This window comes from Tenrec ecaudatus, chromosome 11, assembly GCF_050624435.1.
Source record: "Tenrec ecaudatus isolate mTenEca1 chromosome 11, mTenEca1.hap1, whole genome shotgun sequence".
In the NCBI taxonomy this organism is placed as follows: domain Eukaryota; kingdom Metazoa; phylum Chordata; class Mammalia; order Afrosoricida; family Tenrecidae; genus Tenrec; species Tenrec ecaudatus.
Window position 1 is genome coordinate 147167697 of NC_134540.1, and position 26133 is coordinate 147193829.

A 26133-nucleotide genomic window follows, 5' to 3' on the forward strand; every position below is an offset into this window, starting at 1 on the left:
TGGAGGTGTGCAGTCAATGATATGATTTTTTGTTCTTTGATGCCTGGTAACTGATCCCTTTGGGACCACTCGATCACACAGGCTGGTGTGTTCTTCCATGTGGACTTTGTTGCTTCTGAGCTAGATGGCCGCTTGTTTATCTTCAAGCCTTTAAGACCCCAGTCACTATCTCTTTTGATAGCCGGGCACCATCAGCTTTCTTCACCACATTTACTTGTTCACCCATGTTGGCTCCAGCTGTTGTGTCGGGAGAGTGAGCATCATAGAGTTCCAATTTAATAAAAGAAGGTATTCATGCATAGAGGGAGTGTTTGAGTAGAGGCCCAAGGTCCTTCCGCCACCTTAATACTTGACCTATAAATATAGACACAAAGATCTATTTCCCCATCCTCCTATATATATTTGCATGTACATGTCTTTGTCTAGACCTCCATGAATGCCCTTTGACTCCTAGCTCTTTCCTCCATCTCCCTTGACCTTCCTCCTGCCCTACTACCATGCTTCATTGCCACCTGGGCTAGAGTATACCTCTTCTCTAAGCAACCTTACCCTTGATCATTTCCCACCAGGCCTGCCACTCCCCCTTCTCTACCCTTTGGGGTCCCATGTTTTTCCCTTGTCCCTGGGTTTGTTAACACCACTTCCTTACCTCCCCTACCCCCCACCCCAAGTCCCCCCGGAACTGTCGGTCCCGTTGTTTTTCCTCCAGATAGTTCATCCAGCCTGTCCTATTCAGACAGACCTGTGGAGTCACTAACATGCACAAAAACTAGACAGAGGAACACAAAGCAACAGTATATAACCGGACAACAACACAACCAAAACAAACCACTGAAAAAGAACAGAACAAAACAGTTCACAAGAGAAAAGCTTGTAGTTAGTTCAGGGATCTTTGCTGGCCCTTAGGAGCGTTTTCCAGTCCAGTCTGTTGGGGCACCACGCCCTGGCCCCAAAGTCCACTTTCAGCATTCCCTGGGGACCTTGCCACTCCATTCCCTTGCTGTTCCGCTGCACTCCCCCAGTGCATTGCCTCGGTGTGGTGGGATCAGGTCAGGTGCAATTCCCACACTGTGTCTCCGGTGCTGTCCCCTGTATCGCCCTTAGTCACTGAGGGGCATCATGTCTCATAGTAGGGCCAGCCATGTTGTTCTCTCTGTGGACTGGCTGCTCTACTCAGGAACATCATCATCACGGCCTGGTGGGCCAGGCTGTGCTCCACTCTCTCCTCCTGCCCCTTCATCTGCTCCCGTGTGCTCTGGTCAAATATGACCATCTCCCATAGCTGCAGGGTCAATGTCGTCCTTTGGAACAAGTTCTTTTCGGGGGAGGGGCAGGAATCCACTTAATTTATGGTGCTGGGGCCTGCCTCCCAGACCTCTCCACCGGTTCCCTCCTCCACGCCGGGATAATGCATTCACACCTGAGATGATGTTTTTTAATTATTAAGTTGGAAATACACTGTTCAACTTGAGCTTTCCTTCTTTATATTTCAATGAATTATCTAGTTGAATATATTTAGAATGGATTTAATATCTAACTATTTAACTCTTAATTATTTTAACTCATTTATTAATTAAAAACCTACTTTCCGGCATGCATTATCGATACTGTGGGCTCAGTCTCAGACCACAACAAAACTAAGGTCACAATAAAACAAGTCAAATAAATTTATTTGAATTTCCTAGTAGATGTATAAGTTATTGCACTATTATATTGTAGTGTATGCAATGTGGAATACCATTGCTACAAAGTTTGATATAGTATGAAAATGACAGAACTTGATGCAGTCACAAAGTGAGCACATGCTGCTGGGAAAGTGATCGTGACAGACCTGTCTGAAGCAGGAAGCTACAAACCTTCCATTTGTAAAGGGGGTAAAAGTACTATTTGCTTAGTGAAATGAAGCTACATTAAACAGGTGTGCTTGATTTTAGTCTTCTATGTGCCATAAGCATAGTTCTCTCTCTATATAGAACTAAACAAAACTAAACAAGCAAAACATATATATAAACAAGCAATAGATATGTATATACACATGCAAACACACACATACACACACCAGGGTCTTTTGTTCTAGATTGAGAAAACCAATAAAATATAATAAGATTATTATAGTATTGTAGAAAATTATATTTGCCATTGGAAATGGAGATATCTGACAGGGCAAGTATAATTATAAGTATAATGTGGGACACTGAGAAGACAATATTTCCCTTTATTTCTTTCAGTGAATGATATAACATTCTTCCCAGTTGCCTCAGGAGGTGGGTGGTGGAAAGCAATCAGAAATTTTCCTAAAATACTTACTTACTCCTTAATCCCATATTCACAGTGTCTTTGGAAGATTTCACTTATTCTTTCATTTACTGACAGCTTTTATGGATTACCCTCATCCCCCTCTTCCTTCTCTGTTGAATCAACTCATAGGCATTGATTTTATTTTTAGTGAATTTGAATTTTTCCCCTGAGCTCTTAGTGACTCCCATAATTTCCGACGTCTACACAATAATCATAATGATGAAGTCATTTGCTTTCTTGAAACTTTTAATGACTTCCACTGCTTTTTTAGTAACATAAAGATACTTTATAATGATTAATAAAGCTGGTGGTGATCTGAGCACCTACATTTTGTTGTCATTCCCAATAGTGCTAGCTAAGTTGAGTTGAACGCAATTCTATGAACACACATTCTTCATTGGTGGTTACTCTGTTTTATATCTATGAGTCATTTATCTGCTTGCACCTTTCTAAATATTGTTCAACTTTTAAAACTGAAGTACTCCTATATTTTCTATGTATATCTTGATTATTCCTCTACACTCATAGGTGGTTATTTTAACACTGTATTGGTGTTGTAATGTGCCAAGACAGAGTTAGAAAACTACAAAGGAAGAACACATTCAGCTTATCTTAAACTGAAAGAACTAGAAAAAATCCAAGCCTCAAGTTTCAATATTGAAAGATGTAATATACAAAATATTGAATTATGCAGTATCATCAAAGAAGATGGAAAGAATATACAATATCTCTATTCTTAAAAGAAATAATTGACATTCAACCATTTCAAGAGGTAGCATATGATCAACAACCATTGGTATTGAGGGACGAAGTTCAATGTCACCAAAAACAAGGCTTCCAGAATTGATAGAATACCAATTGAAATGTTTTAGTAAGCACTGGGGTCTCTTCCACTGATGAAGCACTGGAAGCACAAATTCATCTGCCAGGAAACAGCTACCTGACCAATTGACTGGAAGAGGTCCATGTGTGTACCCATTCCAAAGAAAAATGACCCAACAAAATGTTCAAATGAGCTATATCATTAATATACCATCTAAGTAAAAATTGCTGAATGTCACCCATCAAAAGTTGCAGTCATATATGGACAGGGAACTGCCAGAGATTCAGACTGGATTCAGATGAGAACATGGAACAAGGGATATCACTGCTGATGTCAGATGGAAAGTGACTCAAAGCAGAGCATATCAGAAAGAGTTGACTTGTATTTCATTGACTGTACCAAATGGATGGACACAGTGGCTACAATAATGGGCTCAAACATAAGAACAATTGTGAAGATGACACAGTACCAGGCAGCGTTTCTTTCTGTTGTACATAGGGTGGCTATTAGTCAGAACTTACTTGATGGCATCTTATAACAACAAATATTATTGATGTGGATTTTCACCAGACTATGTATTCTAGAACACTAGGGCTCCCTTGTCTGTCTATGAATTCCTACTGCCAACACAGAACTAAACACTCAATAATACTTATTCTATTTTATCATGAATCAATGACAGTTGATCATCTTAGCCCAGCTTCTCTAGAGAAGCAAAACCACTGAAACTTGTGTGTGTATTCTTCAAAAAAAAATTATGCCCAAATCCATTATCTTTTAATTTTACTTTTTCTCGAGCTTTAAAAAAATTCCTTCATGTGAATATATATCACAAGGAAATAGATCACACATGATTGTAGAGGCTAGGAATTCTCAATTCTATGGGTTCGACATAAAACTGAGACTTCTCCAAATTCCTTTTAGCTGTAGGGGCTGCCAATCCCAAGATGGGCAGATCAGACAGTAGGTAGTTGTTTCATGGGTTGTTGCAGAAACTGAAGAAGGTAAGATGGCAGCCTATTGGTTCCCAGGCTATGGAGGCTAAGGAATCCCAATATGGCAAGCTGCTGGCTCAAGTCCCAAGAACCAGAGGTCAGATGATGAAAAATTGGTGTTGGATTCAAAGGAAGTAAAAAACAAAAAACTCGACAGATTTCCTAGAACGTGCATAGATCTCTGATGCAGGCCAGACCCCCCAAGGAAAATCTCTTTCATCTGATTGAGTGTTCATAGCAAATCTCATCATGGAAGTGATTGTCTTGTCATCTTTCAGGATGACTATATCCTAACTCCCAAACCACGACCCAGCCAAATTGAGACATTAAATGAGCGGACATCTTTTATAATAAAATAAAAAGGCATTTCCTTCAGACAGAAGAACAAAGAGCAAGGTTTTATAGAACCTTAAAATATGTTTGGGGTTGCTGCTGAAATTGAAGCTGGAAAGGTAGAATGGTGATTTATGAGCCTTTCCAAGATGTTTGAAGAGACAACAGACAGCCTTTATTGAACTTTAAAGAAATGAGTGACATTGTACGTGTACTGTCAGACTGAGGTATAAAAATTGAGTCTCATTGAAGATGGAAGATAGAAAAGAAAGACATGGAAGCTATCTATCCCTTATGAGATAATTTCAAAGAAAGATGATAAGACCTGGGTTTGCGTATTGGCAGTAGTGTTTGGGGAGAGAATGGAAAATATAAACACAATGCTCATCTTGAAATGATGTGTTGTTAAAGGAAAAATAAAACAAGGGTACCATTCACAAAAAATGGCATAAAAGATATGAGGCACATGAGAAAATTTATTCATTTTGACACCATGAGTTTTGATCTCTAAATATTTTAGCCATGTTTGCCTATTTCTAGATTCTGATTACAACAAGGGGTCATTTATAGTGAATAGAATTTATGATCATAAACATATATTCCTACATTTATTAAATTCTACTTCTCCCATAAAGTCTGCTGCCTGAATTATTGTTTTAGTACCTGCAGTAGTTACATAATCTGGTGCCAGCTTGAGATGATTAAGAGTGAAGGGGTCGAGTTTAGCCTGTCAATCAGTTTTCAGCTGGATGACCTCTTTGGAGGCACTGTGGAGATAAGTAGCTCACAGGAGGCGGAACACACACACTTTCTGCTAGATATTCCTTCTGTCAAGCCACACGGAGTTATGCTGATGGAGCTAGAGTCCCAGAACTGGAGGAGCCACGTGGAGACCCATGCCAGCACTGAGAGCCTTCCACTGCCACTGGATCTACAAGACTTTTCACCCACTGGCCTTTGCATTACTGCATGCATGAGTCTAAAAAGGAATTTATGAACTAGTATTGGACATAGGGGCTAATATTGGATTTATGGACTTGATCTGGACTTGGATGGGTAGTTTCTCAATATGTAGTTGCTCTTGTATAGAAAGCTCTTTCTTACACACATATGAGCGTCTATGAATTTGTTTCTCTAGTCAACCTGGACTAACACAGCTGAAGCAAGATCATCTGTATTTGTTTATGCATTTCAATTAGTGGGAAGATAGCTCAAATGAAGAGATTTATTTTCTATTATAGAGAACTGAGTTAAGTAGAATATATATATATATAAAATCTGTGCTAACAAGAAAAAGGAACAAAAATACATTAACAAATGAATACAGTCCAATGAGTGATCCAATTTCATGACTGTCAAATTTCACTCATATATCAATGTTTCTAAAGATTGCTTTCCTTCCATTCATTCTATTTTTCCTGGTCTGCTTCAATTTGATTCCTTCATTAAGAATTCTACTTCATAGAAAGAAAAGGTCCTGCAAATGATGAAGGCAACAAATGTGCTTGACACATGGACCGATGCATAAATCGTGACAAGAGCTGCAGAGCCCCCAACAAAATGTTCAAAAAAACACAAAGATTTCTACATAGGGTGAATGGAAAGGAGAAATAGAAAGACTATACTCTTTTCCAAAATAAAGGCGACCACAGAAATACTAAGTTATGACAACCCTTTCAGTGGTGTCCAAAGGATGTGGACCCCTTCTGGCGGAGGACCAGTCTTGCCCTTGGCGCAGACTGTACCGCGTCAACAGGCCTGACTGTGAACCTTGCTGCCTGCGAGGAAAGGCAGGGATCCTCACCCCTTTGCCTTCAAAGTCACGTATCACAGCTCTCCCATAGCTGCCTGGGAAGGGCGCTACGTGGTCTAGGAAGATTCACATCCCTGGCTGTGGGCTTTGGTCCCAGGGTGATTACTTCTGCCCTCTTGGTTTCGCTGCTGGCTTGCTCTGGAAGTGGGAGCTCTGGCGGGTGGGTGGGGGCTCCCCCACTCCCCCAGAGCACCCTGTCCCCACCCCCTGCCCCACACTGACGAGGATGAACTTGTTGGGCCCACGCTTGCCACTCTCTTTTCATTTGGCGGTTATGGTTGGGGAGGGCCACCACTTGGGTGTTGGGCATGGTGGGGTGGTTCAGAGTTAGATTCTGATTTCACCCAGGGCATTTGGAACAGGAAGGGGGCAGTGTAGTCTCTTGAGAATCAGTGGCCTCCGGGGCTCGTTTTCATTATGAATCTGCTTTCACTCTCCACTGAGAATCATAAGCATGGATCTTCCTGACTGCAGCCACTGCCAGCGCTGGTAGGGCCTCTAGGAGGGGCTCCAGGCTCCTCCAGGCTGGGCCAGGGTAGGGACAGGGACCAGCCGGGTCCCTGGAGGTGCGGTAGGAGTGGGGAACTCCGGGGGCTCCCCAGAAGAGAGGGGTCCTGGGCCGGAGGCCCCTGGGTGGGGTTCCCCACTGGAGCTTTCAATTTGTTCTGCTGTTTGGAGTTGGCACAGCGGCCTATGTGTTCTTTCTAGTTTGAAAAACATCTAGTCTCAGTCAGAATAGGCCATTATCTCGTTTTCCAAAATATTTCTTTCTGTTGAAAAAAAAAATCAGAAATGTCCTCAGTGTTTGGTCTTTTGAAATACTACAATTCAAGTTCTTGGGAACCCCAAATTTTGGTTTTAGCCCTCAAAAGTCTTGGTGGTTTACAATTTTTAAAATTTTGCATTTTTGTTGAATCTCTTTTCTATTATTAGACCAGGAATGAGTTGTGTAAGAAGGGGTAAGAACTCACTTACTTGATATACTAAAACATATTCCTTTTAATGAATATATTCCCATTCTTCTGAAACCTCTTAGGTACCTGTTGTTGTTTTTTTTAATAGTCAGAGAAAAAATATTAATTTATATTCTTAGACACAAAAAAAGATACTCTTGATAGGAACAGAAAACCCTAGTTAACTAAACTTTTAATCAGTGAAAAGTTATTTAGACCATTATAGAACTCTGACATTTTGTAACCGAAAGAGAAGTAATTCCTATTACTGTGGTATCGGCACCAGCAGGGTGTTTTAGAGAGGATACATTAGGCAGTGTTGGAGTGTGTATGTGTGTGTGTGGATCAGTGTATAATCCATGATTTCTTGAATCTTGACAAATTTAAAATGCACAGAGTGATAATTCATCAAAAGAATAAATTCCAGTACTTTCAGTATTTTTTTAGAAAAAGGTAATATAATTTTCCTCGGTTGTTAGAAAATGATACAATACCTAGGAAAAAAAAAACAACAACCAAATACTTAAACCAAGCTAGTTATTGGGAATTGAGACTTACTGTGTCTGCATTCGTGTAAGACCAGACCTATCACTCTATAGGTTTTCCAGTGACACATTTTTAAAACAGATCAGCAAGCTTTTCTTCCAAGAAGTCTCAGGAAACAATCAAACCTCCAAGCGTAGGGAGTGCTTTCACATTTGGTACCACCTACCGATTCCAAAACCAGGACAGAAAACAAAAACAGTTGCATTCTAAATATTACATATGGCAGTCAATAGCGTGTACACTGGCGTCTTTATGGATTAGGGGTATTAATTGCTTTCTTTGTTTTTTATACAGAGAATTTATCAACAGCCTTCGATTGTTCAGGACTTTCTACGGAGGTCTAGCAGATCAGCTTTGTGTTCATGAATTAGCTGCCGCTGACGGACTCCCATGCTGGAATGGAGAAGATGTTGTAAAAAGGTATTTTACGTTTAGCTCTCTGGGAAAATACAGTGACTCCTTACAGTCTTCATTTTTGCGTTGTCTTCCTGAATTGTAAGTAGATTGCTTCCGTTTAGCTAGGCCATAGGGATTAAAATATACTCTACTTCAAATTCTTTTCTTTAGTTTAATTTTTTAAGGATTTAAAAATATAATAATATTCTGTGATGTGTTTTGGTCTTTGCAACTTGATTTACCCAAGAATCCTAATTTTTAAAGTTATGCATCCGTACCTCCTATCTAATCTGTCTTTTTAAAAAAATCAAATATTTTATTTTAATTTTAACTCTGACCACCTGAATTCAGAAAGTCAGGACATTTAGTTAAATGAGAACGCCTGTGCAAAGATTCATTGTTATATGGATATGTGTTTTAGCACTTCTAGCTTTTATAGTAATCTTGAAGTGCCATACCTATAGAACACAAAAGATAAGTTTTGTGCTTATTTTATAATTAGAATATTTGTATATTATCCATTGTTCTCCATCAAATTTAACTTTTAATCTTTTCCCTCATTATTTATTTTCTGTGCTTCCTGTAACTGATTGTATTTTCAAGTAATCTCCTTTGTTACGGGAAGTCTTAAATTATTCTTGTAATATATTCTTAATATTGGTCAGAGTTTAGTCCCTGGAATTGTTGCTCTTGGAGACTATTGTAGAATATAGAAAAAGGAGTACTTGTATTATGTTTGGATAAGTATACTGTATTTGGAGTAGTTTGGAAAAAAACCCAGAGAAAGTATTAATATTTCTTACTAATGCATGTATCTGCTCTACATTAAGAGAAATCATTTAGTTAACCAGAGGAATGATGACTCCATTTATAACATTTATTGGGGAAAATTCTATTTGTGATGATAGATTTTTCTTGGGGGCGTGTACAACTCTTTTTATTGGGGGCTCATACAACTCTTATCACAATCCATACATACACCCATTGTGTCAAGCACATTTGTACATATTCTGCCATCATCATTCTCAAAACATTTGCTTTCTACTTGAGCTCTTGGTATCTATCGGCTCCTCAGTTTTCCCCTCCCTCCCTGCTCCCCTATGCCGCATGAACCCTTGAGATTTTATAAATTATTATTATTATTTTGTCATATCTTACACCATCTGATGTCTCCCTTCACCCACTTCTCTGCTGTCTAATTATTTTAAAATATCTTGTTGTGTCCTATCTCATTGATTCCGACGTTTAGCAACTCGGCAGCATATTGTCAAACTACACTATGGGTTTCCTAAACTGTAATCTTAACTCAAGATTACCAGGCGTTTTCTCCCATTGATGTCCTGGTGAATTTGAACTGCAGTTAGTAGCTCAGCAATCGTTGTGCCACCAGGGATCCTAATTTAAAATATGAAAGTATATAATAAAAATGATTTATATATTTTTGATCATTATGAATTCTAATGGCACAGTGGTTAAATTCGGGACTGTTAATCTAAAAGGCAGTGGCATGAACTGCCAGCAGATCCCATAGGCAAGAACACCTGGCAATCTATTGACTATTTGTGTTTGTTTTTTAATAGAAAGAGTTTTGGGATAAATCAGTGATATGAGAAAACCTATTTTGATAAGTAGTATTTTGAATTTAAAGGATATATTATGTTCCATATACCACTCCTCACTTACCAACTATCTCCTTAGCTGATATTCGGCATTTATGACAACAGTAAAAGTACTGTTCAACTATTTTGTGTAATTGAGATGCACATCATGCAATAAGCAACACTGAGCTACCAGGTGGGTTATAATGCTTAATATTATATGCCATGATTCTCGGTGGTTTGACAGATATATCATGATGGAATCCGGCAGTTATGTAGTGCTGTAGTCATCCTCCATTTTTAGATCAGATGCGCGCAACCTCCATTTTTTTTGCATAATACTGCTTTTCCCATAACGGCCTGGTCTTTGGTATATATATATCCAGAGTTTGTTTTAGATGAAATGAATGAGAATCGGTATTCTTATTTCCACACATTCCTATTTCCCTACACATTTTCTTCTGCCTATTTGTTAAACCAACCACAAACCACTTGCTGAGGAATTGACTGACTTGCGGACATCTTACCACCTGTGTCAGAATAACACCCCATGGGATTTTGAATGACAGGTAATATTGAAGCACATCAATAGGACTTTGTTCTGCTGCACCTCTGGGTGGGCTCCAAAAGGTAGACTCAGCAGCTGAGTGCTTTCACTTCAGCACCTCTCAGATTCTCCTTCTTTAGTCACTTCCAAAAGCCTTGTGCAACTCCATTCTTCTGGAATAAGCCTCACCTTCTCTTAAATTAAATGTTGCCTAAATAACCATTCTAACTCATCACTTTAACTGAACTATTTTATCCTTTGAGAATATTTCTTCTCTTTCATCCGTATTTCATAGATAGCTAAGCTTCTTCCCGGTTCCTTGAATCCTAGACAACCAGAAAAACCTCAGATACCTCTGATTCCCTAATATAATCTGGTTGCTCTTCCCCATGAACATTTTTCAGATCTGTTAATGTTTTCATAGTGAGCTATGGGGTTTCACAATCTTTTACTCATTTAATTCTCTAAATAACAAAACTTTTTCAATAACAACAATTTTTTAAAGACCCAATTAGTTGAACCATGAATAGAATTACAATTTAAGTCAACTAATGGAAAAGGTATGCTGTTGTTAGGTGCCTTGAACTGGCCATGACCCAGAGTAATCCTCTGTCAGTAGATGAAATATTCAAAGCTTGGGACCATTTTCCCAGCCATTGAGCCAATCCATCTCCATTTTCACTACCTCTTTACTTTATCAAGCATGATGTCCTTCTCCAGGGAATAGTCTCTCCTGATAATATGCCCAAAGCATATGAGAATAAGTTTTGCCACTGTTATTTCCAAGGAACCATCTGGGTAGACTACAGAAATGTCATACACGCTCATATTTTTTAAGAGAGAGGTTTATATAAAAGGTAAGTGTACATTAAGAAAGCATCCCAGTCCAGTCCAGTCAAAACCCATAAGTCTGACATTAGCCCATATGTCCAAGGGCACAGATCTATAAAGTCCTCCTAAAATTTGTAAAACACAAGCAATAATGCCGACTGCAGGACGAAAGCTGAGTCAGTGCCGGCAGGGGTCTCCACGAGGCTTCTCCAGCACCCAGGGCTGTATCAGGGTAGGTCCATGTGGCTTCTCCTTAGGGATGCCTCGCAGGAATAGGAACTTGCCAGGTGAGGCAAAGAACTAGCTAAGGCAGCCAAACACTGGTCTGACCATAAGAGAACAAGAGACCAGAGGACAAAAAAGGCATAGCTCATAGAGTCAGTATCTCCCCACCCTTCAATTAATCCCACATGTGTGGGAATATCAACCAGGTTGGCACAAGAAACCTAACTATAAAAATACACCCAACTTGTCACCTGTACACAGTTCTTTACCTAACAATTGCAGTTAAGTAACATCTACACCTTAATGCCATAATCCTGTGAATAAATTCATAGGATGTAAGCTTATGAACGTTTGTAAGGCAACCATGTCACGCCTTTATCACCCCAATTATGTGTATCCCATTTCTATACTGCCCACTTGCATCAACCCAGTGCTGAGGAGACCATCATATTTTTCTTTCTTTTTTAAATTGTTTTATTAGGGGCTCATACAACTCTATCACAATCCATAAACACATCAATTGTGTAAAGCACATTTGTTCATTGTCATCATCATTCTCAAAACATTTGCTCTCCACCCAAGCCCCTGGCATCAGCTCCTCATTATTTCCCCTCCCTCCCCGCTACCCTTTCCCTCATGAGCCCTTGATAATTTACAAAATATTATTTTGTCGTACCTTGCCCTGTCTGACATCTCCCTTCACCCACTTTTCTGTTGTCCATCCCCAGGGAGGAGATCACATGTAGATCCTTGTAATCGGTTCCCTCTTTCCAACCCACTCTCCTTCTACCCTCCCAGAATCTCCACTCACACCACTAGTCCTGAAGGGATCATCTGCCTTGGATTCCCTGTTTCCAGTTCCTAGCTGTACCACTGTACATCCTATGGTCGACCAGATTTGCAACGTAGAATTTGGATCATGATAGTGTGTGTGTGTGGGGGGGGGGGGTTGAAGCATTTAAGAACTAGAGGAAAGTTGTATGTCTCATCATGGCTCTATCGCACTTTGACTGCCTCACCTTCCTCCCGTAGACCACTATGCCAGGGAATCTCCAATAGCCAACAAATGGTCTGTGGGTCTCCACTCTGCACTCCCCTCTTCATTCACTATGGTATGATTTTTTTGTTCTGATTATGACTTATATCTGATCCCTTTGACACCTCGTGATCTCACAGGCTGGTATGCTTCCTCCATGTGGGCTTTGTTGCTTCTGAGCTAGATGGCCGCTTGTTTACCATCAAGCCTTTAAGACCCCAGACGCTATACCTTTTGATAGCCGGGCACCATCAGCTTTCTTCACCACATTTGCTTATGCGCCCATTTGTCTTCAGCGATCATATCATGGAGGTGTGCACCCAATGATATGATTTTTTTGTTATTTGATGCCTGATAACTGATCCCCTCAGTACATCGTGATCACACAGGCTGATGTGTTCTTCCATGTGGGTTTTGTTGCTTCTGAGCTAGATGGCCATTCGTCTACCCTCAAACTTTTAAGACTCCAGACACTATATCTTTTGATATCCAGGCACCATCAGCTTTCTTCACCACATTTGCCATTCACCTGCTTTATCCCCAGAGATTGTGTTGGGAAAGTGAGCATCATAGAATGCCAATTTAATAGAAGAAAGTATTCTTGCATTGAGGGAGTACTTGTGTGGAGGCCCAATGTCCTTGTGCTACCTTAATACTAAATCTATAAATATAAGCACATAGATCTATTTCCCCATCCTCTTATATAAATATATTTTAATATGTACATGTCTTTATCTAGACTTCTATAAATGTCCTTTGCCTCTCAGCTCTTTCCTCTATTTCCCTTGATTTTCCTCTTTTCCCACTATCTTGTTCAGTCCCCACCTGGGTTTCAGCATTTCCTCTTGGTTACATTACTCTCGATCATGCCCCACCAGGCCTCCCATACCCACCTCACCACCAATTTGGATCATTTGTTGTTACCTTGTCCATGAGTTTGTTAACACCACTTCCTTTCCCCCCACATCCTCCTATCCCATGTCCCCCCGTAACTGTCAGTCCCGTTGTTTTCTCCTCCAGATTGTTCATCCAACCAATCTTATTTAGACAGACCTGTGGAGATAATAACATGCACAAAAACAAGACAGAGCAAAACCAAGCAACAATATACAACAAAACAACAACAAACCACTGACAAAGAACAAAACAAAACACAACAAGAAAGAAAAGTTTGTAGTTAGTTCAAGGATCGTTTGTTGGCCTTTAGGAGTGTTTTCTAGTCCAGTCTGTTGGGGCACCACACCCTGGCCCCAAAGTCCACCTTCAGCATTCCCTGGGGACCTTGCTGCTCCATTCATTTGCTGTTCCACTGCACTTCCCCAGTGCTTTGCCTAGGTGTGGTGGGATCAGATTGGGCGCAATTCCCGTACTGTGTCTCTGGTGCTGTCCCCCGCAGGGCCATGGGTCAGTGAGGGACGTCATGTCCCATAGTGGGGTGGCCATGTGGTCCTCTCTGTGGACTGGCTGCTCTAATTGGTGTCATCATCCTCAAGGTCTGGTGGGCCAGGATGTGCTCCACTCTCCTACTTCCCCTTCATCTGCTCTCATGTGCTCTGATCAGATATGTCCCTCTCCCAGAGCTGCAGATTCAATGCTGTCCTTTGCAATAAATTCTTCTGGGGGGAGGGGCAGACATCCACTTAGTATTTGGGACTGGGGCCAGCTCCCCAGACCTATCCACTAGTTCCCTACTCCACGCTGGAATGTTGCATTCACACCTTGAGGCACTTGGTTGAAGTCTGGTCCCTCTTTTCCTGTGGAGATAAAAACAATACCCTCCCCTTGGGTGAGTTAGCACCCTGTGCCCCCGCTACCCATTTCTTCCTTATTTTCATCAATTTTTTCCTTTCCCCACCTCCTCCCCAGTTGTCTACCATGTGCATCCCTGGATTTGATCTGGTCCTTGCCATACTACATGGTCCTCACCCCAAGAATGCGAGTCCACTGAGATAAGGGTTTCAAAAAAATGCAAAAGGGGCATAGAGAAAAAACTACTGTAGACAATCATATTTTTCAACACAAAGAATCTTCATTCCAGTTGGAACCTTGTGAAGTCTACATACATCCATAAGTAAAGTAAAATCAGGACAGGCTGTCCATAAAGTCAGCAACAATACGAACCAGTTCATAGGCTCAAAAATCTTTTCATCTGGTCAGGTTCTGGTCAAATTAATATGGGTTGCCTCATTTAGCCACCCCAGGGTTCTCAGTGGTCACCTTGCATTTAGACCATGGGCTCTCATAAATACTGAACAAGCCTAACCTCCCTCATGCTAGGCCATGAACTTTAGACCAGTTAACCAGCTCTCATCTCGTTTTCTTGTAAACCAAACCCACAGGTGTCACTAGCTCAACTAAACCCATCTGTTTATTGCTGCATTTTTCCCAGTTCCACTCAACAAGTGGATCCAGGTGGTCACTTAGCAAGCATTTCAGGTTGTCACAGGCTCCCTTTAACATTCAGCCCCAGAGAGGAGCTTTCTTCATAGTTCCACATTTTTTTTCCAGCTACTGGCACAAACCACTGGTTCAAAATTACAAAATCCAGAGTTCCCTTTTCCCTTCAATCTGTCAATTATGCCCCCAGGCAAGTCTCTTGGAATGCAAATGTCCTGAGTACTCCAAAGCACTGGGTGGGGCTTATCGTTTCAAGGCTTCCTTGCAAGCTTGGCCTAAACCCATCTAAAGATCAAATTTTAATGGCTGAAAGCAAATGGGCTTACAAGCTTTTTTTTTTTTTTAAACATTTTGTTAGGGGCTCATAAAACTCTTATCACTATCCATACATATACACACATCAATTGTGTAAAGCACATCTGTACATTCTTTGCCCTAATCATTTTTTTCTTTTCTTTTTTTACATTTTATTAGGGACTCATACAACTCTTATCACAATCCACACATATACATACATCAATTATATAAAGTACATCCTTACATTCTTTGCCCTAATCACTCTCAAAGCATTTGCTCTCCACTTAAGCCCTCCGCATCAGGTCGTCTTTTTTTTCCCCTCCCTCCCCGCTCCCCCCTCCCTCATGAGCCCTTGATAATTTATAGATTGTTATTTTGTCACATCTTGCCCTATCTGGAGTCTCCCTTCTCCCCCTTCTCTGCTGTCCATCTCCCAGGGAGGAGGTCACATGTGGATCCTTGTAATCAGTTCCCCCTTTCCAACCCACTCACCCTCCACTCTCCCAGACAAGCTTTCTTTTCTTCATACTTCCCGATAAACATTTCTATAAATCATTATATTAATAATAGGCAGAATAAATCAGTGTAAACAAATATAGAATCAGATGCTAAATTAAATTCTTAAAACAATCAAGTTCAATCCTTATCTACCTTGTCTAAATCCTTATCTAAACTATTCTATTTATATAAAAATATGGGATTAGGTCTCTGAGAGCATTAAATTAGATCCAGGCTTTCTGTCAGGCATTTTGACGTTCTGTCAACCATTTTCTTTAAGCAGCCTGGTTTCTGAGAAAGTCAAATGGTGATTTTTACCCTGAGCTCAAAATATACATTAATCACTTTCATTTTCATCATTTTAAATAGGAATAACCAAAGACTACAACCAAACAAAATAATCAGAATTTCAACTTCCCAAATTCTTTCCAGAAAACAACCAAGTAAACAGTGTACCTTTATCTGACCTCTGGCTAGACATAGAATAAACACTTCCATGAGGGAGAAGTGCAGTACATATCTATTTTTCATCTTTATGATTTGTTTCTCTAGTACTCCACTCCTGGTACCATCATGTTTTAGTCTGAGTAAACTAGAGAAACAAAATTAATGAACGCTCATATTTTATGAGAGAGTTTTATATAGAAGATAAGTGTACAATAAGAAAGCATCCCAACCCAGTCCAGTCCAAGCCCATAAGTTTGACATTAGCCCATGTCTGCTGACACTAAACTACAAAATCCTCCTTAAACTTGCAAAACACATGCAATAATGCCGAATGCATGAGGAAATCTGAATCAATGAACATGTAAACATCTCAGGAGCCGCACACTGGTCTGACAATCAGAGACAAGAACCAGAGACAAAAAAAGGCGAGGCTCAGGGAGCCATTTATCTCTCTGCTCTTCAATCAATCCCACATGTGTTTATCATCCAGTTTGGCACAATAAACATTAAGTATCACAGTTGCCCTCACCCCATCAACATTACTTTAGAGCAAGGGTTCTCAAATGATCTTTTCACAGGGGTCCCTCAATTCATAACAGGAGAAAAATGACAGTTAAGAAGTAGCAACAAAAATAATTTTATGGTTTGGGGGTCATCACAACATGAGGAACTGTATTAAAGGGTCATGACATTAAGAAGGTTGAGAACCACTGTTTTAGAGCATTAGGGACTAAAGTTGATTCATCATATAAACAGGCTATTTACCATTTCACTATTTTTACATATATAATACAGTGATTATTAATTACATTCATCATTATGTACAAATTACCAAGGTTTTCTGTGACTTCAAAAAACTTTTTGTTGTGAATTTGGAAAAGGTTTACGAAGCAGATTCTCAGCTTTAATTTCAATAGTGCATAAATATTTTTATTTCATTCTTCATTGCAATACCCTCCCCATCACTTTTAATAGGAGCTCCTATGCATGTGCTCCATAAACAATGTCTCTCTTTTTCCTTTCTCACATCCCTGACAATTCCCCCACTCATGACCATCCCTGGTAAATTTGAATGTTTAGTAAACACAGAGTAAAAGTCTTATTTGCAGTTGATATTTATTAATTATCAAGGTGGTATTTCATGATGATCGGAATTATGGGTCCTTATTCTTTTTCATAAAATAGTATTCGAATTAATGTATACCACCTTGTTGGCAAAGGATGTTAATGAAATCATTAAATACATTCTAAAGAAATTATGCCAAATGCATCAATGTGGTAAATTTTTGGTCACCTCATCAAAAGAGATGGAATTACCTTGTCTTAAAAATATTTTAAGTGTTTGTTGTATTTCAGGAACATCTAATTCTCTAAGCATAGTCTATTTTCATTCCAGTGATTTTTTTAAGAATCTACTATACTTTTGAGGTCAATAGTTCAAATGATTAAAAAATTAAGATGGAAATATTATACTCAAATCCACATAGCTGACATCTCTTAAAGTCTCTCTTATCTACCTCTGCCTCTTCATCATGAAACAAAACTGTTCTCTGAAAGGCCTGTCAGTCCCTTCTCTGTTCTCAGTGCTCTGTGTTTGCAAATTGATTGTTTCATGACTTGCACTCATGTATCTGGGTATTGAAGTTCAGTTGACAGCTACTTAATTATCAGGGCTGTCCTTTTCCCTTTTGATTAATAGACAGATAATCCAGTAACTCTTCCCTCCATCTCCAGAAACTTACAACCTCTATAAAGACTCTCAAACTGGTCAGTATCTGTTAAATACCTTGGTAAAATTCATAACCCATTCTATTTGTGCTTCATCCACACCGTTAATATTATTAAATGATATTTCCATCATAAAGTTTTTGCTAACTTAACTCTTATGATAGGTATTCCTGCATCTGAGTAGGTTATAATTGATTAAATTTAAAACAGTTTAAAGTAAAATGGAACAAAATCAAAACTTCTGGTAATCTCTCTTTTTTTCCCCCTAACCAATTATTAATTTTCTTTTCACTGAAACATGTTACATTTTCTGGCCATATTTTTTAACTTATACATGTATATCTAGGCATACACACATATTGAGAAAAATAGTTTTTAAAGTGAATATATATAGAAGAAATACAAGGATTTCTATTCTCGCAGAAAGTTACAGTCTCAGAAATGCACAGGGGAAGTTCTACCCTGCCCTACAGGGTCGAGATGAGTAAGAATTAACTTGATGGCAGTGTGTTTTGAGTTTAGAATTTTATTTATATAGACACTTTAAAAATATTTTTCTTTTTGACTTTCATGCCATTAATTGTATTTTAATTTTTCCTTTATTTATTTATTTTATAACTCATAACCCAATCTCCAAATCTAATGGGCTACATTTCAAAAAAGCAGGTCTCAGGATTCCTTTTCATTTTGTAATGTCTTTCTTGTGCAAAGCCAGTATGGATCTTCATGAATTAAATGCCAAGTTATTTTCTATTCATATTTTTTGTATGCATACTTTCTTGTGGGGTCCAGCCCCACAGTCCAAAGGTCCTGTGGAGGGACATGTGCAATTAAGGAAGACAAAGAAGACAAGACAGCTGAGCACAGGGGATTGGGTTCCTTCTCATGAGAACCAAGAAGGAAGAGGAGTCAAAAGTTTATTCAAAAATAGGTTTTTATAGTTCTTGAGGCATGCCAGTATTTTGTTATACATACATATCAAACAAATGGGCAGTGTATTGATCTAGAATATTCAAAGCCTTCAAAGGGAGTACTGGGGTGAGGGGGCATGCAAAAGATAAGAATTGTAAATCCCTCCTTAAGACATTATGGACCTTTCTGTGCTACCCAGAGCAGGGTGCATACGGCGTTGTCCTGGTTCCCGTCGTAACTTAAAAGGGAAACTTTAACCATGTCCAGATGTCCTCAAGTTGCTTGCTGTGGGAACCCATTTAGGAGGCGCCAACCTTGACTTCGAAATGGGACAGTCCATCTACAAAAGGAAAAGTGATGGCATCTCCACCATAAACCAGAAGAGGACCCGGTAGAAGCTTCTGCTGGCTGTTCGTGTCATTGTTGCCATGGGAAACCCTGCTGAAGTCAGCATCCTATCTTCCAGGAATACCAGCCAGCACCCTGCAGCTCCTCCTGGAAGCGTCTCTAACCAGATGCAGGAAGCCACGGCTCCTAGTAGTGAGTGACCCCAGAGCTGACCCCCAGCCCCTCACCAGCCCCTTACGCTACCTTGCCCTCCATTGCTCTGTGTCAAATAGAGACTCTGCGCTACGTGGACATTGTCATGCCATGGACCAACAAGGGAGCTCACTCGGTGGGCCCGATGTGGTGGCTGCTGGCCCCGGGAAGTTCTGCGCTTGCGGGGCACCATCTCCCCAGGGCACCCGTGGGAGATCATGCCTGACCTTGACTTCTACAGAGACTCAGAGGAGATCGGAAAGGAAGAGCAGGCCGCTGCTGGAAAAGCTGTGACTAAGGAAGAGTTTCAGGGCGAATGGACTGCACCTGCTCCCGAGTTCGCTGCCGCTCAGCCCGAGCTGGCAGACTGTTCTGAGGGCGTGCAGGTGCCCTCCGGGCCGATCCAGCAGTTCCCCACTGAAGACTGGTCCGCAGCCCCCACCGCTCAGGCCACTGAGGGGGTAGGAACAACCACTGAGTGGTCCTAAACTGTCCTTCCATGGAAAATAGGTTGATGGGAAATAAAGACAAGTTTCTACAAACAAACAAACAAAAATGACATTGTGGGAATGGTGTACGGTCTGGACTCATCACGCTGGGGCAAGGCACTTAGGGCATACAGCAGAACAGCAGGGGGAGCAGAGTGATGAAATCCCTGGGAATACCAAAAATAGACTTGGGAGACAGATTGTGGCACCCCACCAGACTCCACTGGAAAACACTTGTAAAGGCCAACAAACAGACCTTGAATTATTTATAGTCTTTTCCATTTTTGTCAGTGGCTTTCTTTTTGTTATTGTTATTCTGTTCTTGCTTTCTGCTATTATTATTGTTTTGTTGGTTTTGACTTCCTTTGTTGTTTTATTTGGCTTTGCCTGGTTTTTGCACTTATTAATGTATCTGCTGCATGTCTATCTACATAACATAGGCAGGATAAATAATTCAGAGATGAAAAGAACAGGGCCAGTAGTTCTGGGGAGATGCAAGAGAAGGGCAGATGAGAGAGGGGAGGGGGTGGAGGGTGAGGGGGGAGAACCCAGGGACAGGGGAACAACAAGTGAACTACAATCAATGGAAGGAAGGTCGTAGGATGCCTAGTGAGGCTCAATCAAGGGCAATGTAGCAGCGAGGAATTACTAAACTTGAGTGAAGGCCGAACATGATGGTGGGACAAGGAGAAGTAAAAAGGAAATAGAGAAAAGAACCAAGAGGCATAGGACATTTATAGAGGCCCCAATACAGGCATTTACATTGTATATATAACGAGGGGGGAATAGAACTATGTACTCATATCTGTATGTTAAAAATTAAGGTTGCAGATGTATATTGGGCCTCAACTCAAGTACTCCCTTAATACTAGAGCACTTTGTTCTAACAATCCAGCATTCTGTGATGCTCACCTTCCCAACGTGATTACTGAAGACAGAATGGTTTCATGGGCAAGTGTAGTGATAAAAGCTGATGGTGTCCGACTATCAAAAGATATAGCATTTGGGGTGTTAAAGGGTGGAAGATAAACAAGTGGCCATCTAGCTGAGGAGTAACAAAGCCCACATGGAGGAAGTACACCAGCCTGTGTGATTATGAGATATCCATGGGATCAGGTATCAGGCATCTAAGACCCAGAATAAAATCAAACCCAAGGTGAAGGGGGAGGGGCATGGAGTGGAGACCCAATGCCCATCTGTAGACATTTGGACATCCCCTCACAGAGGGGTCACAGGGAAGAGATGAGCCAATTAGGGTGCAGTACAGCACTGATGAAACACCCAACTCTAGTTCTTTGGTGCTTCCTTCTCCCCACTATCATGACCTCAATCCTACCTTATAAGTCAGATTAGACCAGAACATGCACACTGCTACAGATAAGAGCCCACAACACAGGGAATCCAGGATAGATAAGCCCCTCAGGGCCAACAAGGCAAGTAGAGACACCAGGAAGATTAGGGAGGGTGGGCCTAAAAAGGGGGAATTGATCACAAGGATCAATATATAACCCTCTCCTAAGGGGACGAATAACAGAAAAGTGGGTGAGGAGTGACAGAGGGCGATGTAAAATGTGGGAAAAATAATCTATAATTTATCAAGTATTTGTAAGGGAGGGCAGGCAGGAGAGGGAGGAGGAAGAAATGGGTAGCTGATATCAGGGGCTCAAGTGGGAAGAGAATGCTTTGAGAATGATGATGGCGGCATATGTGCAAATGTGCTGACACACTGGAGGAATGTATGGATTGTGATAAGAGATGGAAGAGTCCTTTAAAAAAAGAATAAGGGACTATGGGAACAAATGTTCTCAGAGATAAGCATCCTTTAACTGCATACGTGAGGAGCCAGGTGTCTGTAGGAGACAGCTTTCTATTAGCGTTTATGGGGGTGGATGTGCTGTGGAGGAACATCCTTCCTGGAAGATGGGCGTTGAGGCACTTTCCATATCTCAGACCGTGGAGGTGTGCCTCGCACTAGGGATGGCACATCAAGCCCCGTGGTCACGAGTGCTGGGAGTAGGTCATGTAAACTTCCTTCCAGGTCCTCAGTTTCCCACAGTTTCTTATAGGTATTTATACCCTCAGTTGTCAGATACTGTTGAACTGTAGTAATTAACCAGTTGATTCTGTCCCATATGCACTACATGCTAACAGATTGTGCCACTGAAGCTTCCTAACGAGTTGTTTCTGATTCCTGGCGAATCCATGTGTGTCAGAGTAGAATTTCACGCCACAGGATTTTCAATGGTTGCATTTCTAGAAGTAGATAGTCAGGTCTTTCTTCCAGGTATCTCAGGGTGGACGTGAACCTCTAACTTTGGTTAGTAGCTGAGTGTGCTAGCCATTTGCACTACCCAGAGATTCTGTTGGACTTATGGCTTCCAGATAATTCACAAAGCAGATTATGTGAATTAAAAAGGATACAAAATACACAGCCTTTCAAATGAGGACATGATTCCATGTGTATGAGGTAATTAGAACAGTAGTCAATGAAGAGGTAATACGTGTCTCCACTAAATAATTTAAAATAGCTTTTTTCTGTGACATTTACAAACAAGATGCTATTACATCAGATATATTTTTACAAATCAGTCAGGGACTAATGGTACAGGGGCACATTATATATTATGATCCCCTCTCTTGGTTCTTTTTCTATTTTCAAGAAAGTTTTCAAATGAGGAACAGTATTCAGACTAGAGTCAGATAAAAGATTGGAAGGGAATTAATGTATTAAGAGGGTGTTCCGGTACGAGACACTGAAGGGCCTAGGAGTGAAATTCAAGTTTTTAATTTCACTAATGATGTACTTTCTGCTATTGGCTGGCTTTCCTGTTCACCTTCTTACATTGGTTAGCTTTCCAAAGCATTCCTCCCCTCTGCAGGTGATGCATGTGCACCCAGAGTCTGCACTAGATTCTTGTCACTAGGCCTGAAACCCAGCATCAACTGGGTTTCAATCATTTCAGTCATGTGTATGTGGGTGGGTGGTGGTGGGGAGGAATACATATCCTGCTTTTGTCTACCAATTCCTTTTCACTGTCGCTTCTTCTTGAAACTTCTGATTAGGATATGTGTCTTCTCTATCTACCACCTTCCTTATGCTGGGAAGCAATGATAAAGGAAATAAATCTGCCTTCACTTTCTATGCTAGAAATTCCTTACACTATCCTTCTGTTTCCCCGTGGCCGACTTTGCCTACCTGGAGTTCTCCCCTCAAGTGATATTATTTAAATTCTTTTGGAAGTTGACAGGTAGATGTTACCTTTCTATAGCTGCCTCCTGGACAGGGTGGTATTGCTAACTTGAATGGCACTATGATTGTGTTTATAGGAGCAAGGAATTGAGGAGGAAGCATCTGTATGGCATTTTGTCTAGGAGGTTGATGCACAGGCTGGAATATGTTCCTGAACAGTCTCTTGTAGTTGCATAGCTTCTGGCTCAGACGAGACAAAACAGACTGAAGCATTAAAAACACAAGGTCCAAAATGAAGCAGGAGAATAATAGAGATTAAAGTGTACTGGAAGAGTAATTACTAGGAGTCCAATTACCAGAGACACTAGTTTAGGCACTCTACCCATGTTGCAGTTTGAACCTGTAGCTCTTTCTCTCATTTTTTTTTCCCTTCCAGGAACTGATATGTTCTTGACCTTGATGTGTTTAATTTACCCCAAAGTAGGATTCTTTCTTGGCCATGGCACAAATTCCATCTGGGTTTGCGACCAGTAAGACCAGGTCATGGTGATTCCAGAGAACAACTGGGCCTGGGGAATTGCTCTGGGCTGGCACCATCAGTTGAGTTGCACTAGTTTGGAAGAGAGGTTAATGCATGTATCGTGTGTAGAGACTGGTTCCAGCAACAGCCTGCACAATTTCCACCAGAGTTCTGATCCCTAATAAAAAAGGACTCTTAGTGGCCCTGATATTTTGGGACAGTCTATATGTGGTGCTTAAGATAATGGACATGGGGAGTGTGGTATTAGCAACAGATATAGTAAATACAACATATCGCAGAATTGGATAGCATAAAGGCCTGTCTCGTTGGTTGGTAAACATTCAGATACGGAGCTCCTGCAGAAAAAAATCAATTCCCTTGTGGAGAGGGACACACCGTAACTTGTAATATGTAGCTGAGTAGATCGTTCTTGTTTGGTTTCATGCCGAGGAACGTACACTTCCCAAAGTAAGTGTTAGTTAAGGTTGCAGTTACAAGGCTGAAATGCACGGTGGTGTTATGAGTTTAGTTGTCACGTAAATCTTCCCAAATCATGACATGCTGAGTAGTGTCAATGAAAGCTTCCCCTTCTGAGCTACTAGAAACGAGAGAACACTGTTCTATCCTTACGCCTCCCCTGTTAGAATTTGCAGTAGGGGTACATTTATGCATCCCAGAGGCTGTCTTTGGCAAAACCCTCCCCAATATCTAATATATGGAGATGTTTGGAGGAGATGAGAAGTGGTTGATTCCCAATGCAGGTTCTGAGAGGAGGGAAAGTTACCCATTGACAAAATGCATGTCTACTATATTTTTGCAAGAAGAAGGACTCAGGGATCCCACTAGATACAGTTAGTGAAGGCAGAGGATGGGGACAAAGAGGAGTCTGTGCTTTAAGGATCACGTAAGTGTAAACCAGTCCTATAACAGGCCCTTCTCTGCATGCATGTATTTATGTATACAAGTATATATACATACTTATCTATATGTATGTATCTATATGTATCTAGAGGGAGTTGGGAGTTGAGTAATGCATGAATTCTTCTGTATGGACCCCAAACTGTAAAACTGTAAAAGGGCTGGGCTGGCCATGTTTTCCTAGACTGACGTAGGACATCTCCATATATTGCAGATGAACTGAGGTACTTCGTTTATTGTGCTAACCTGGCTGATAAACACATGTGGGGTTGATTGAAGGGCAGAGGGATAAATGGCCCAATGAGCCTTGCCTTTCCAGTTCTCAGGTCTCTTGCTCTACTGACTGAGGGTCAGACCAGGGTGCAGCTTCCTTAGCCAGTTCCCTGCTTTAGCTTGGAAGACTCACTTCCTGCAAGACATCCTTGAGGAGAAGCCACATGGACCTACCTCTATGCAGCCCTGGGTGCTGGAGCACCCATCTCATGACCCCTGCCAGCACTGAGATGGTTACACATTCACCGACTCAGCTTTCCTCCTGCAGTCGGCATCATTGCGTCTGTTTTGTGAGATGGAGGAGGACTCTGTGAACTGGTGTTGGACATATAGGTTAATGGGTTAATGTTGGACTTGTGGGCTTGGGTAGCACTGGGTTGGGATGTTTTCTTGATGCACACTTAACCTTTATATAAAACTCTCTCTTATACATGAGTTTCTGTGGATTTGTTTCTTTAAAGTACCCAGACTAACTTAAGGTCACACACAGATTATACACAGATTGTAGTGGGCAATAAAAGGGAATTTAGCTGATGTAGAATGATGCAAAGTAATAAGAAAATAATGAATTTATAGCTTATACTCATCTGGCCTTTTAAAAGAATACTCATGTCCTATAGTGGCTGTCAAGTCTGGTTATTTTCTTTTATTTAATTGGTTTCAGATTGTGCCGGGTAGTAAGGTTTCATTCAGGAATGGTGTATCCAGCCAGCTGTTCCCAGAACCTGTGACAGTGGAAAGCATAAATGTGTATGGTTCGCTCCACTATGGGGTGAGTTGGGTGTTGGAGTTCCTTATATTACCCCTTAGAGGGTGGGGTATTTCTTTCTGTTAGGGAAATGGGGAGAATCTTTGGGTCTAATCATAATGGGTTTGGCATAAAGCACCTGATCCGGAATCCCAGGTGCCCACACCTTAATATTAAGGCTGTCCTCTTTACTTACGTTAATTTCACTTGATTTTCTATTGACATTACAGTGATGTAATAGGGATGGGCTCCTCAGTGTTCGTGGAGACTACTTGAGTTCTCACTTTGCTCAGATCAGGTATTACTGAAAAATGGTGCAAAAAAGTGGCATTTGGAGGAAGTCATCACGGAGAAACTGGCTCCCATATAAATGAGCAGGACTTTTGGCTATTTCAAGGGTTATCCTATGCTTTGTCCTAGTGATCAGGATATTATTAGTTGGAGCCAACTGGACTGAAGGGGTCCATAGGTTCAAGGTCATGGTATTTGAAGTTGCTGACTCAAAGTTCTTCCTAGCCTTGTGGCTGCCCCTCTTCCAGTGGCCTTATTTTGGGCATAGAGCTTCCAGGAATCCTAAAACATTTTCAATACCAGTGTCTGGATTCCCTTATTGGTGGCAGTTCCCATGGGAAATTCTCCTGAGTGTCACCTTTAGTAAGTTTTAGGCTGCTTTCCCTGTCGGGCTGTTATTAACCTAGTAGGCCTATCATTTTTGCACCTCTCCTCCTCCACCCTATTAAGAAAGATCGCTATTGAGAAAGCTCCTTTTGATATATCTTCCAT

At 40.9% G+C, this 26133-nt stretch overlaps 1 protein-coding gene and 1 pseudogene across 1 annotated transcript in view; both read left to right on the forward strand.

The window, feature by feature from the left end:
* GPC5 (glypican 5) overlaps positions 1-26133 on the forward strand; it is a 558236-nt gene that overhangs the window by 373708 nt on the left and 158395 nt on the right. Inside the window, exon 5 of the mRNA XM_075562716.1 lies at positions 8056-8181. Within this exon, the coding sequence (XP_075418831.1) occupies positions 8056-8181 (126 nt within the window). The remainder of the gene's footprint in view (positions 1-8055; positions 8182-26133) is intronic.
* Positions 18242-19754, forward strand: LOC142461565 (small ribosomal subunit protein uS2 pseudogene; annotated as a pseudogene).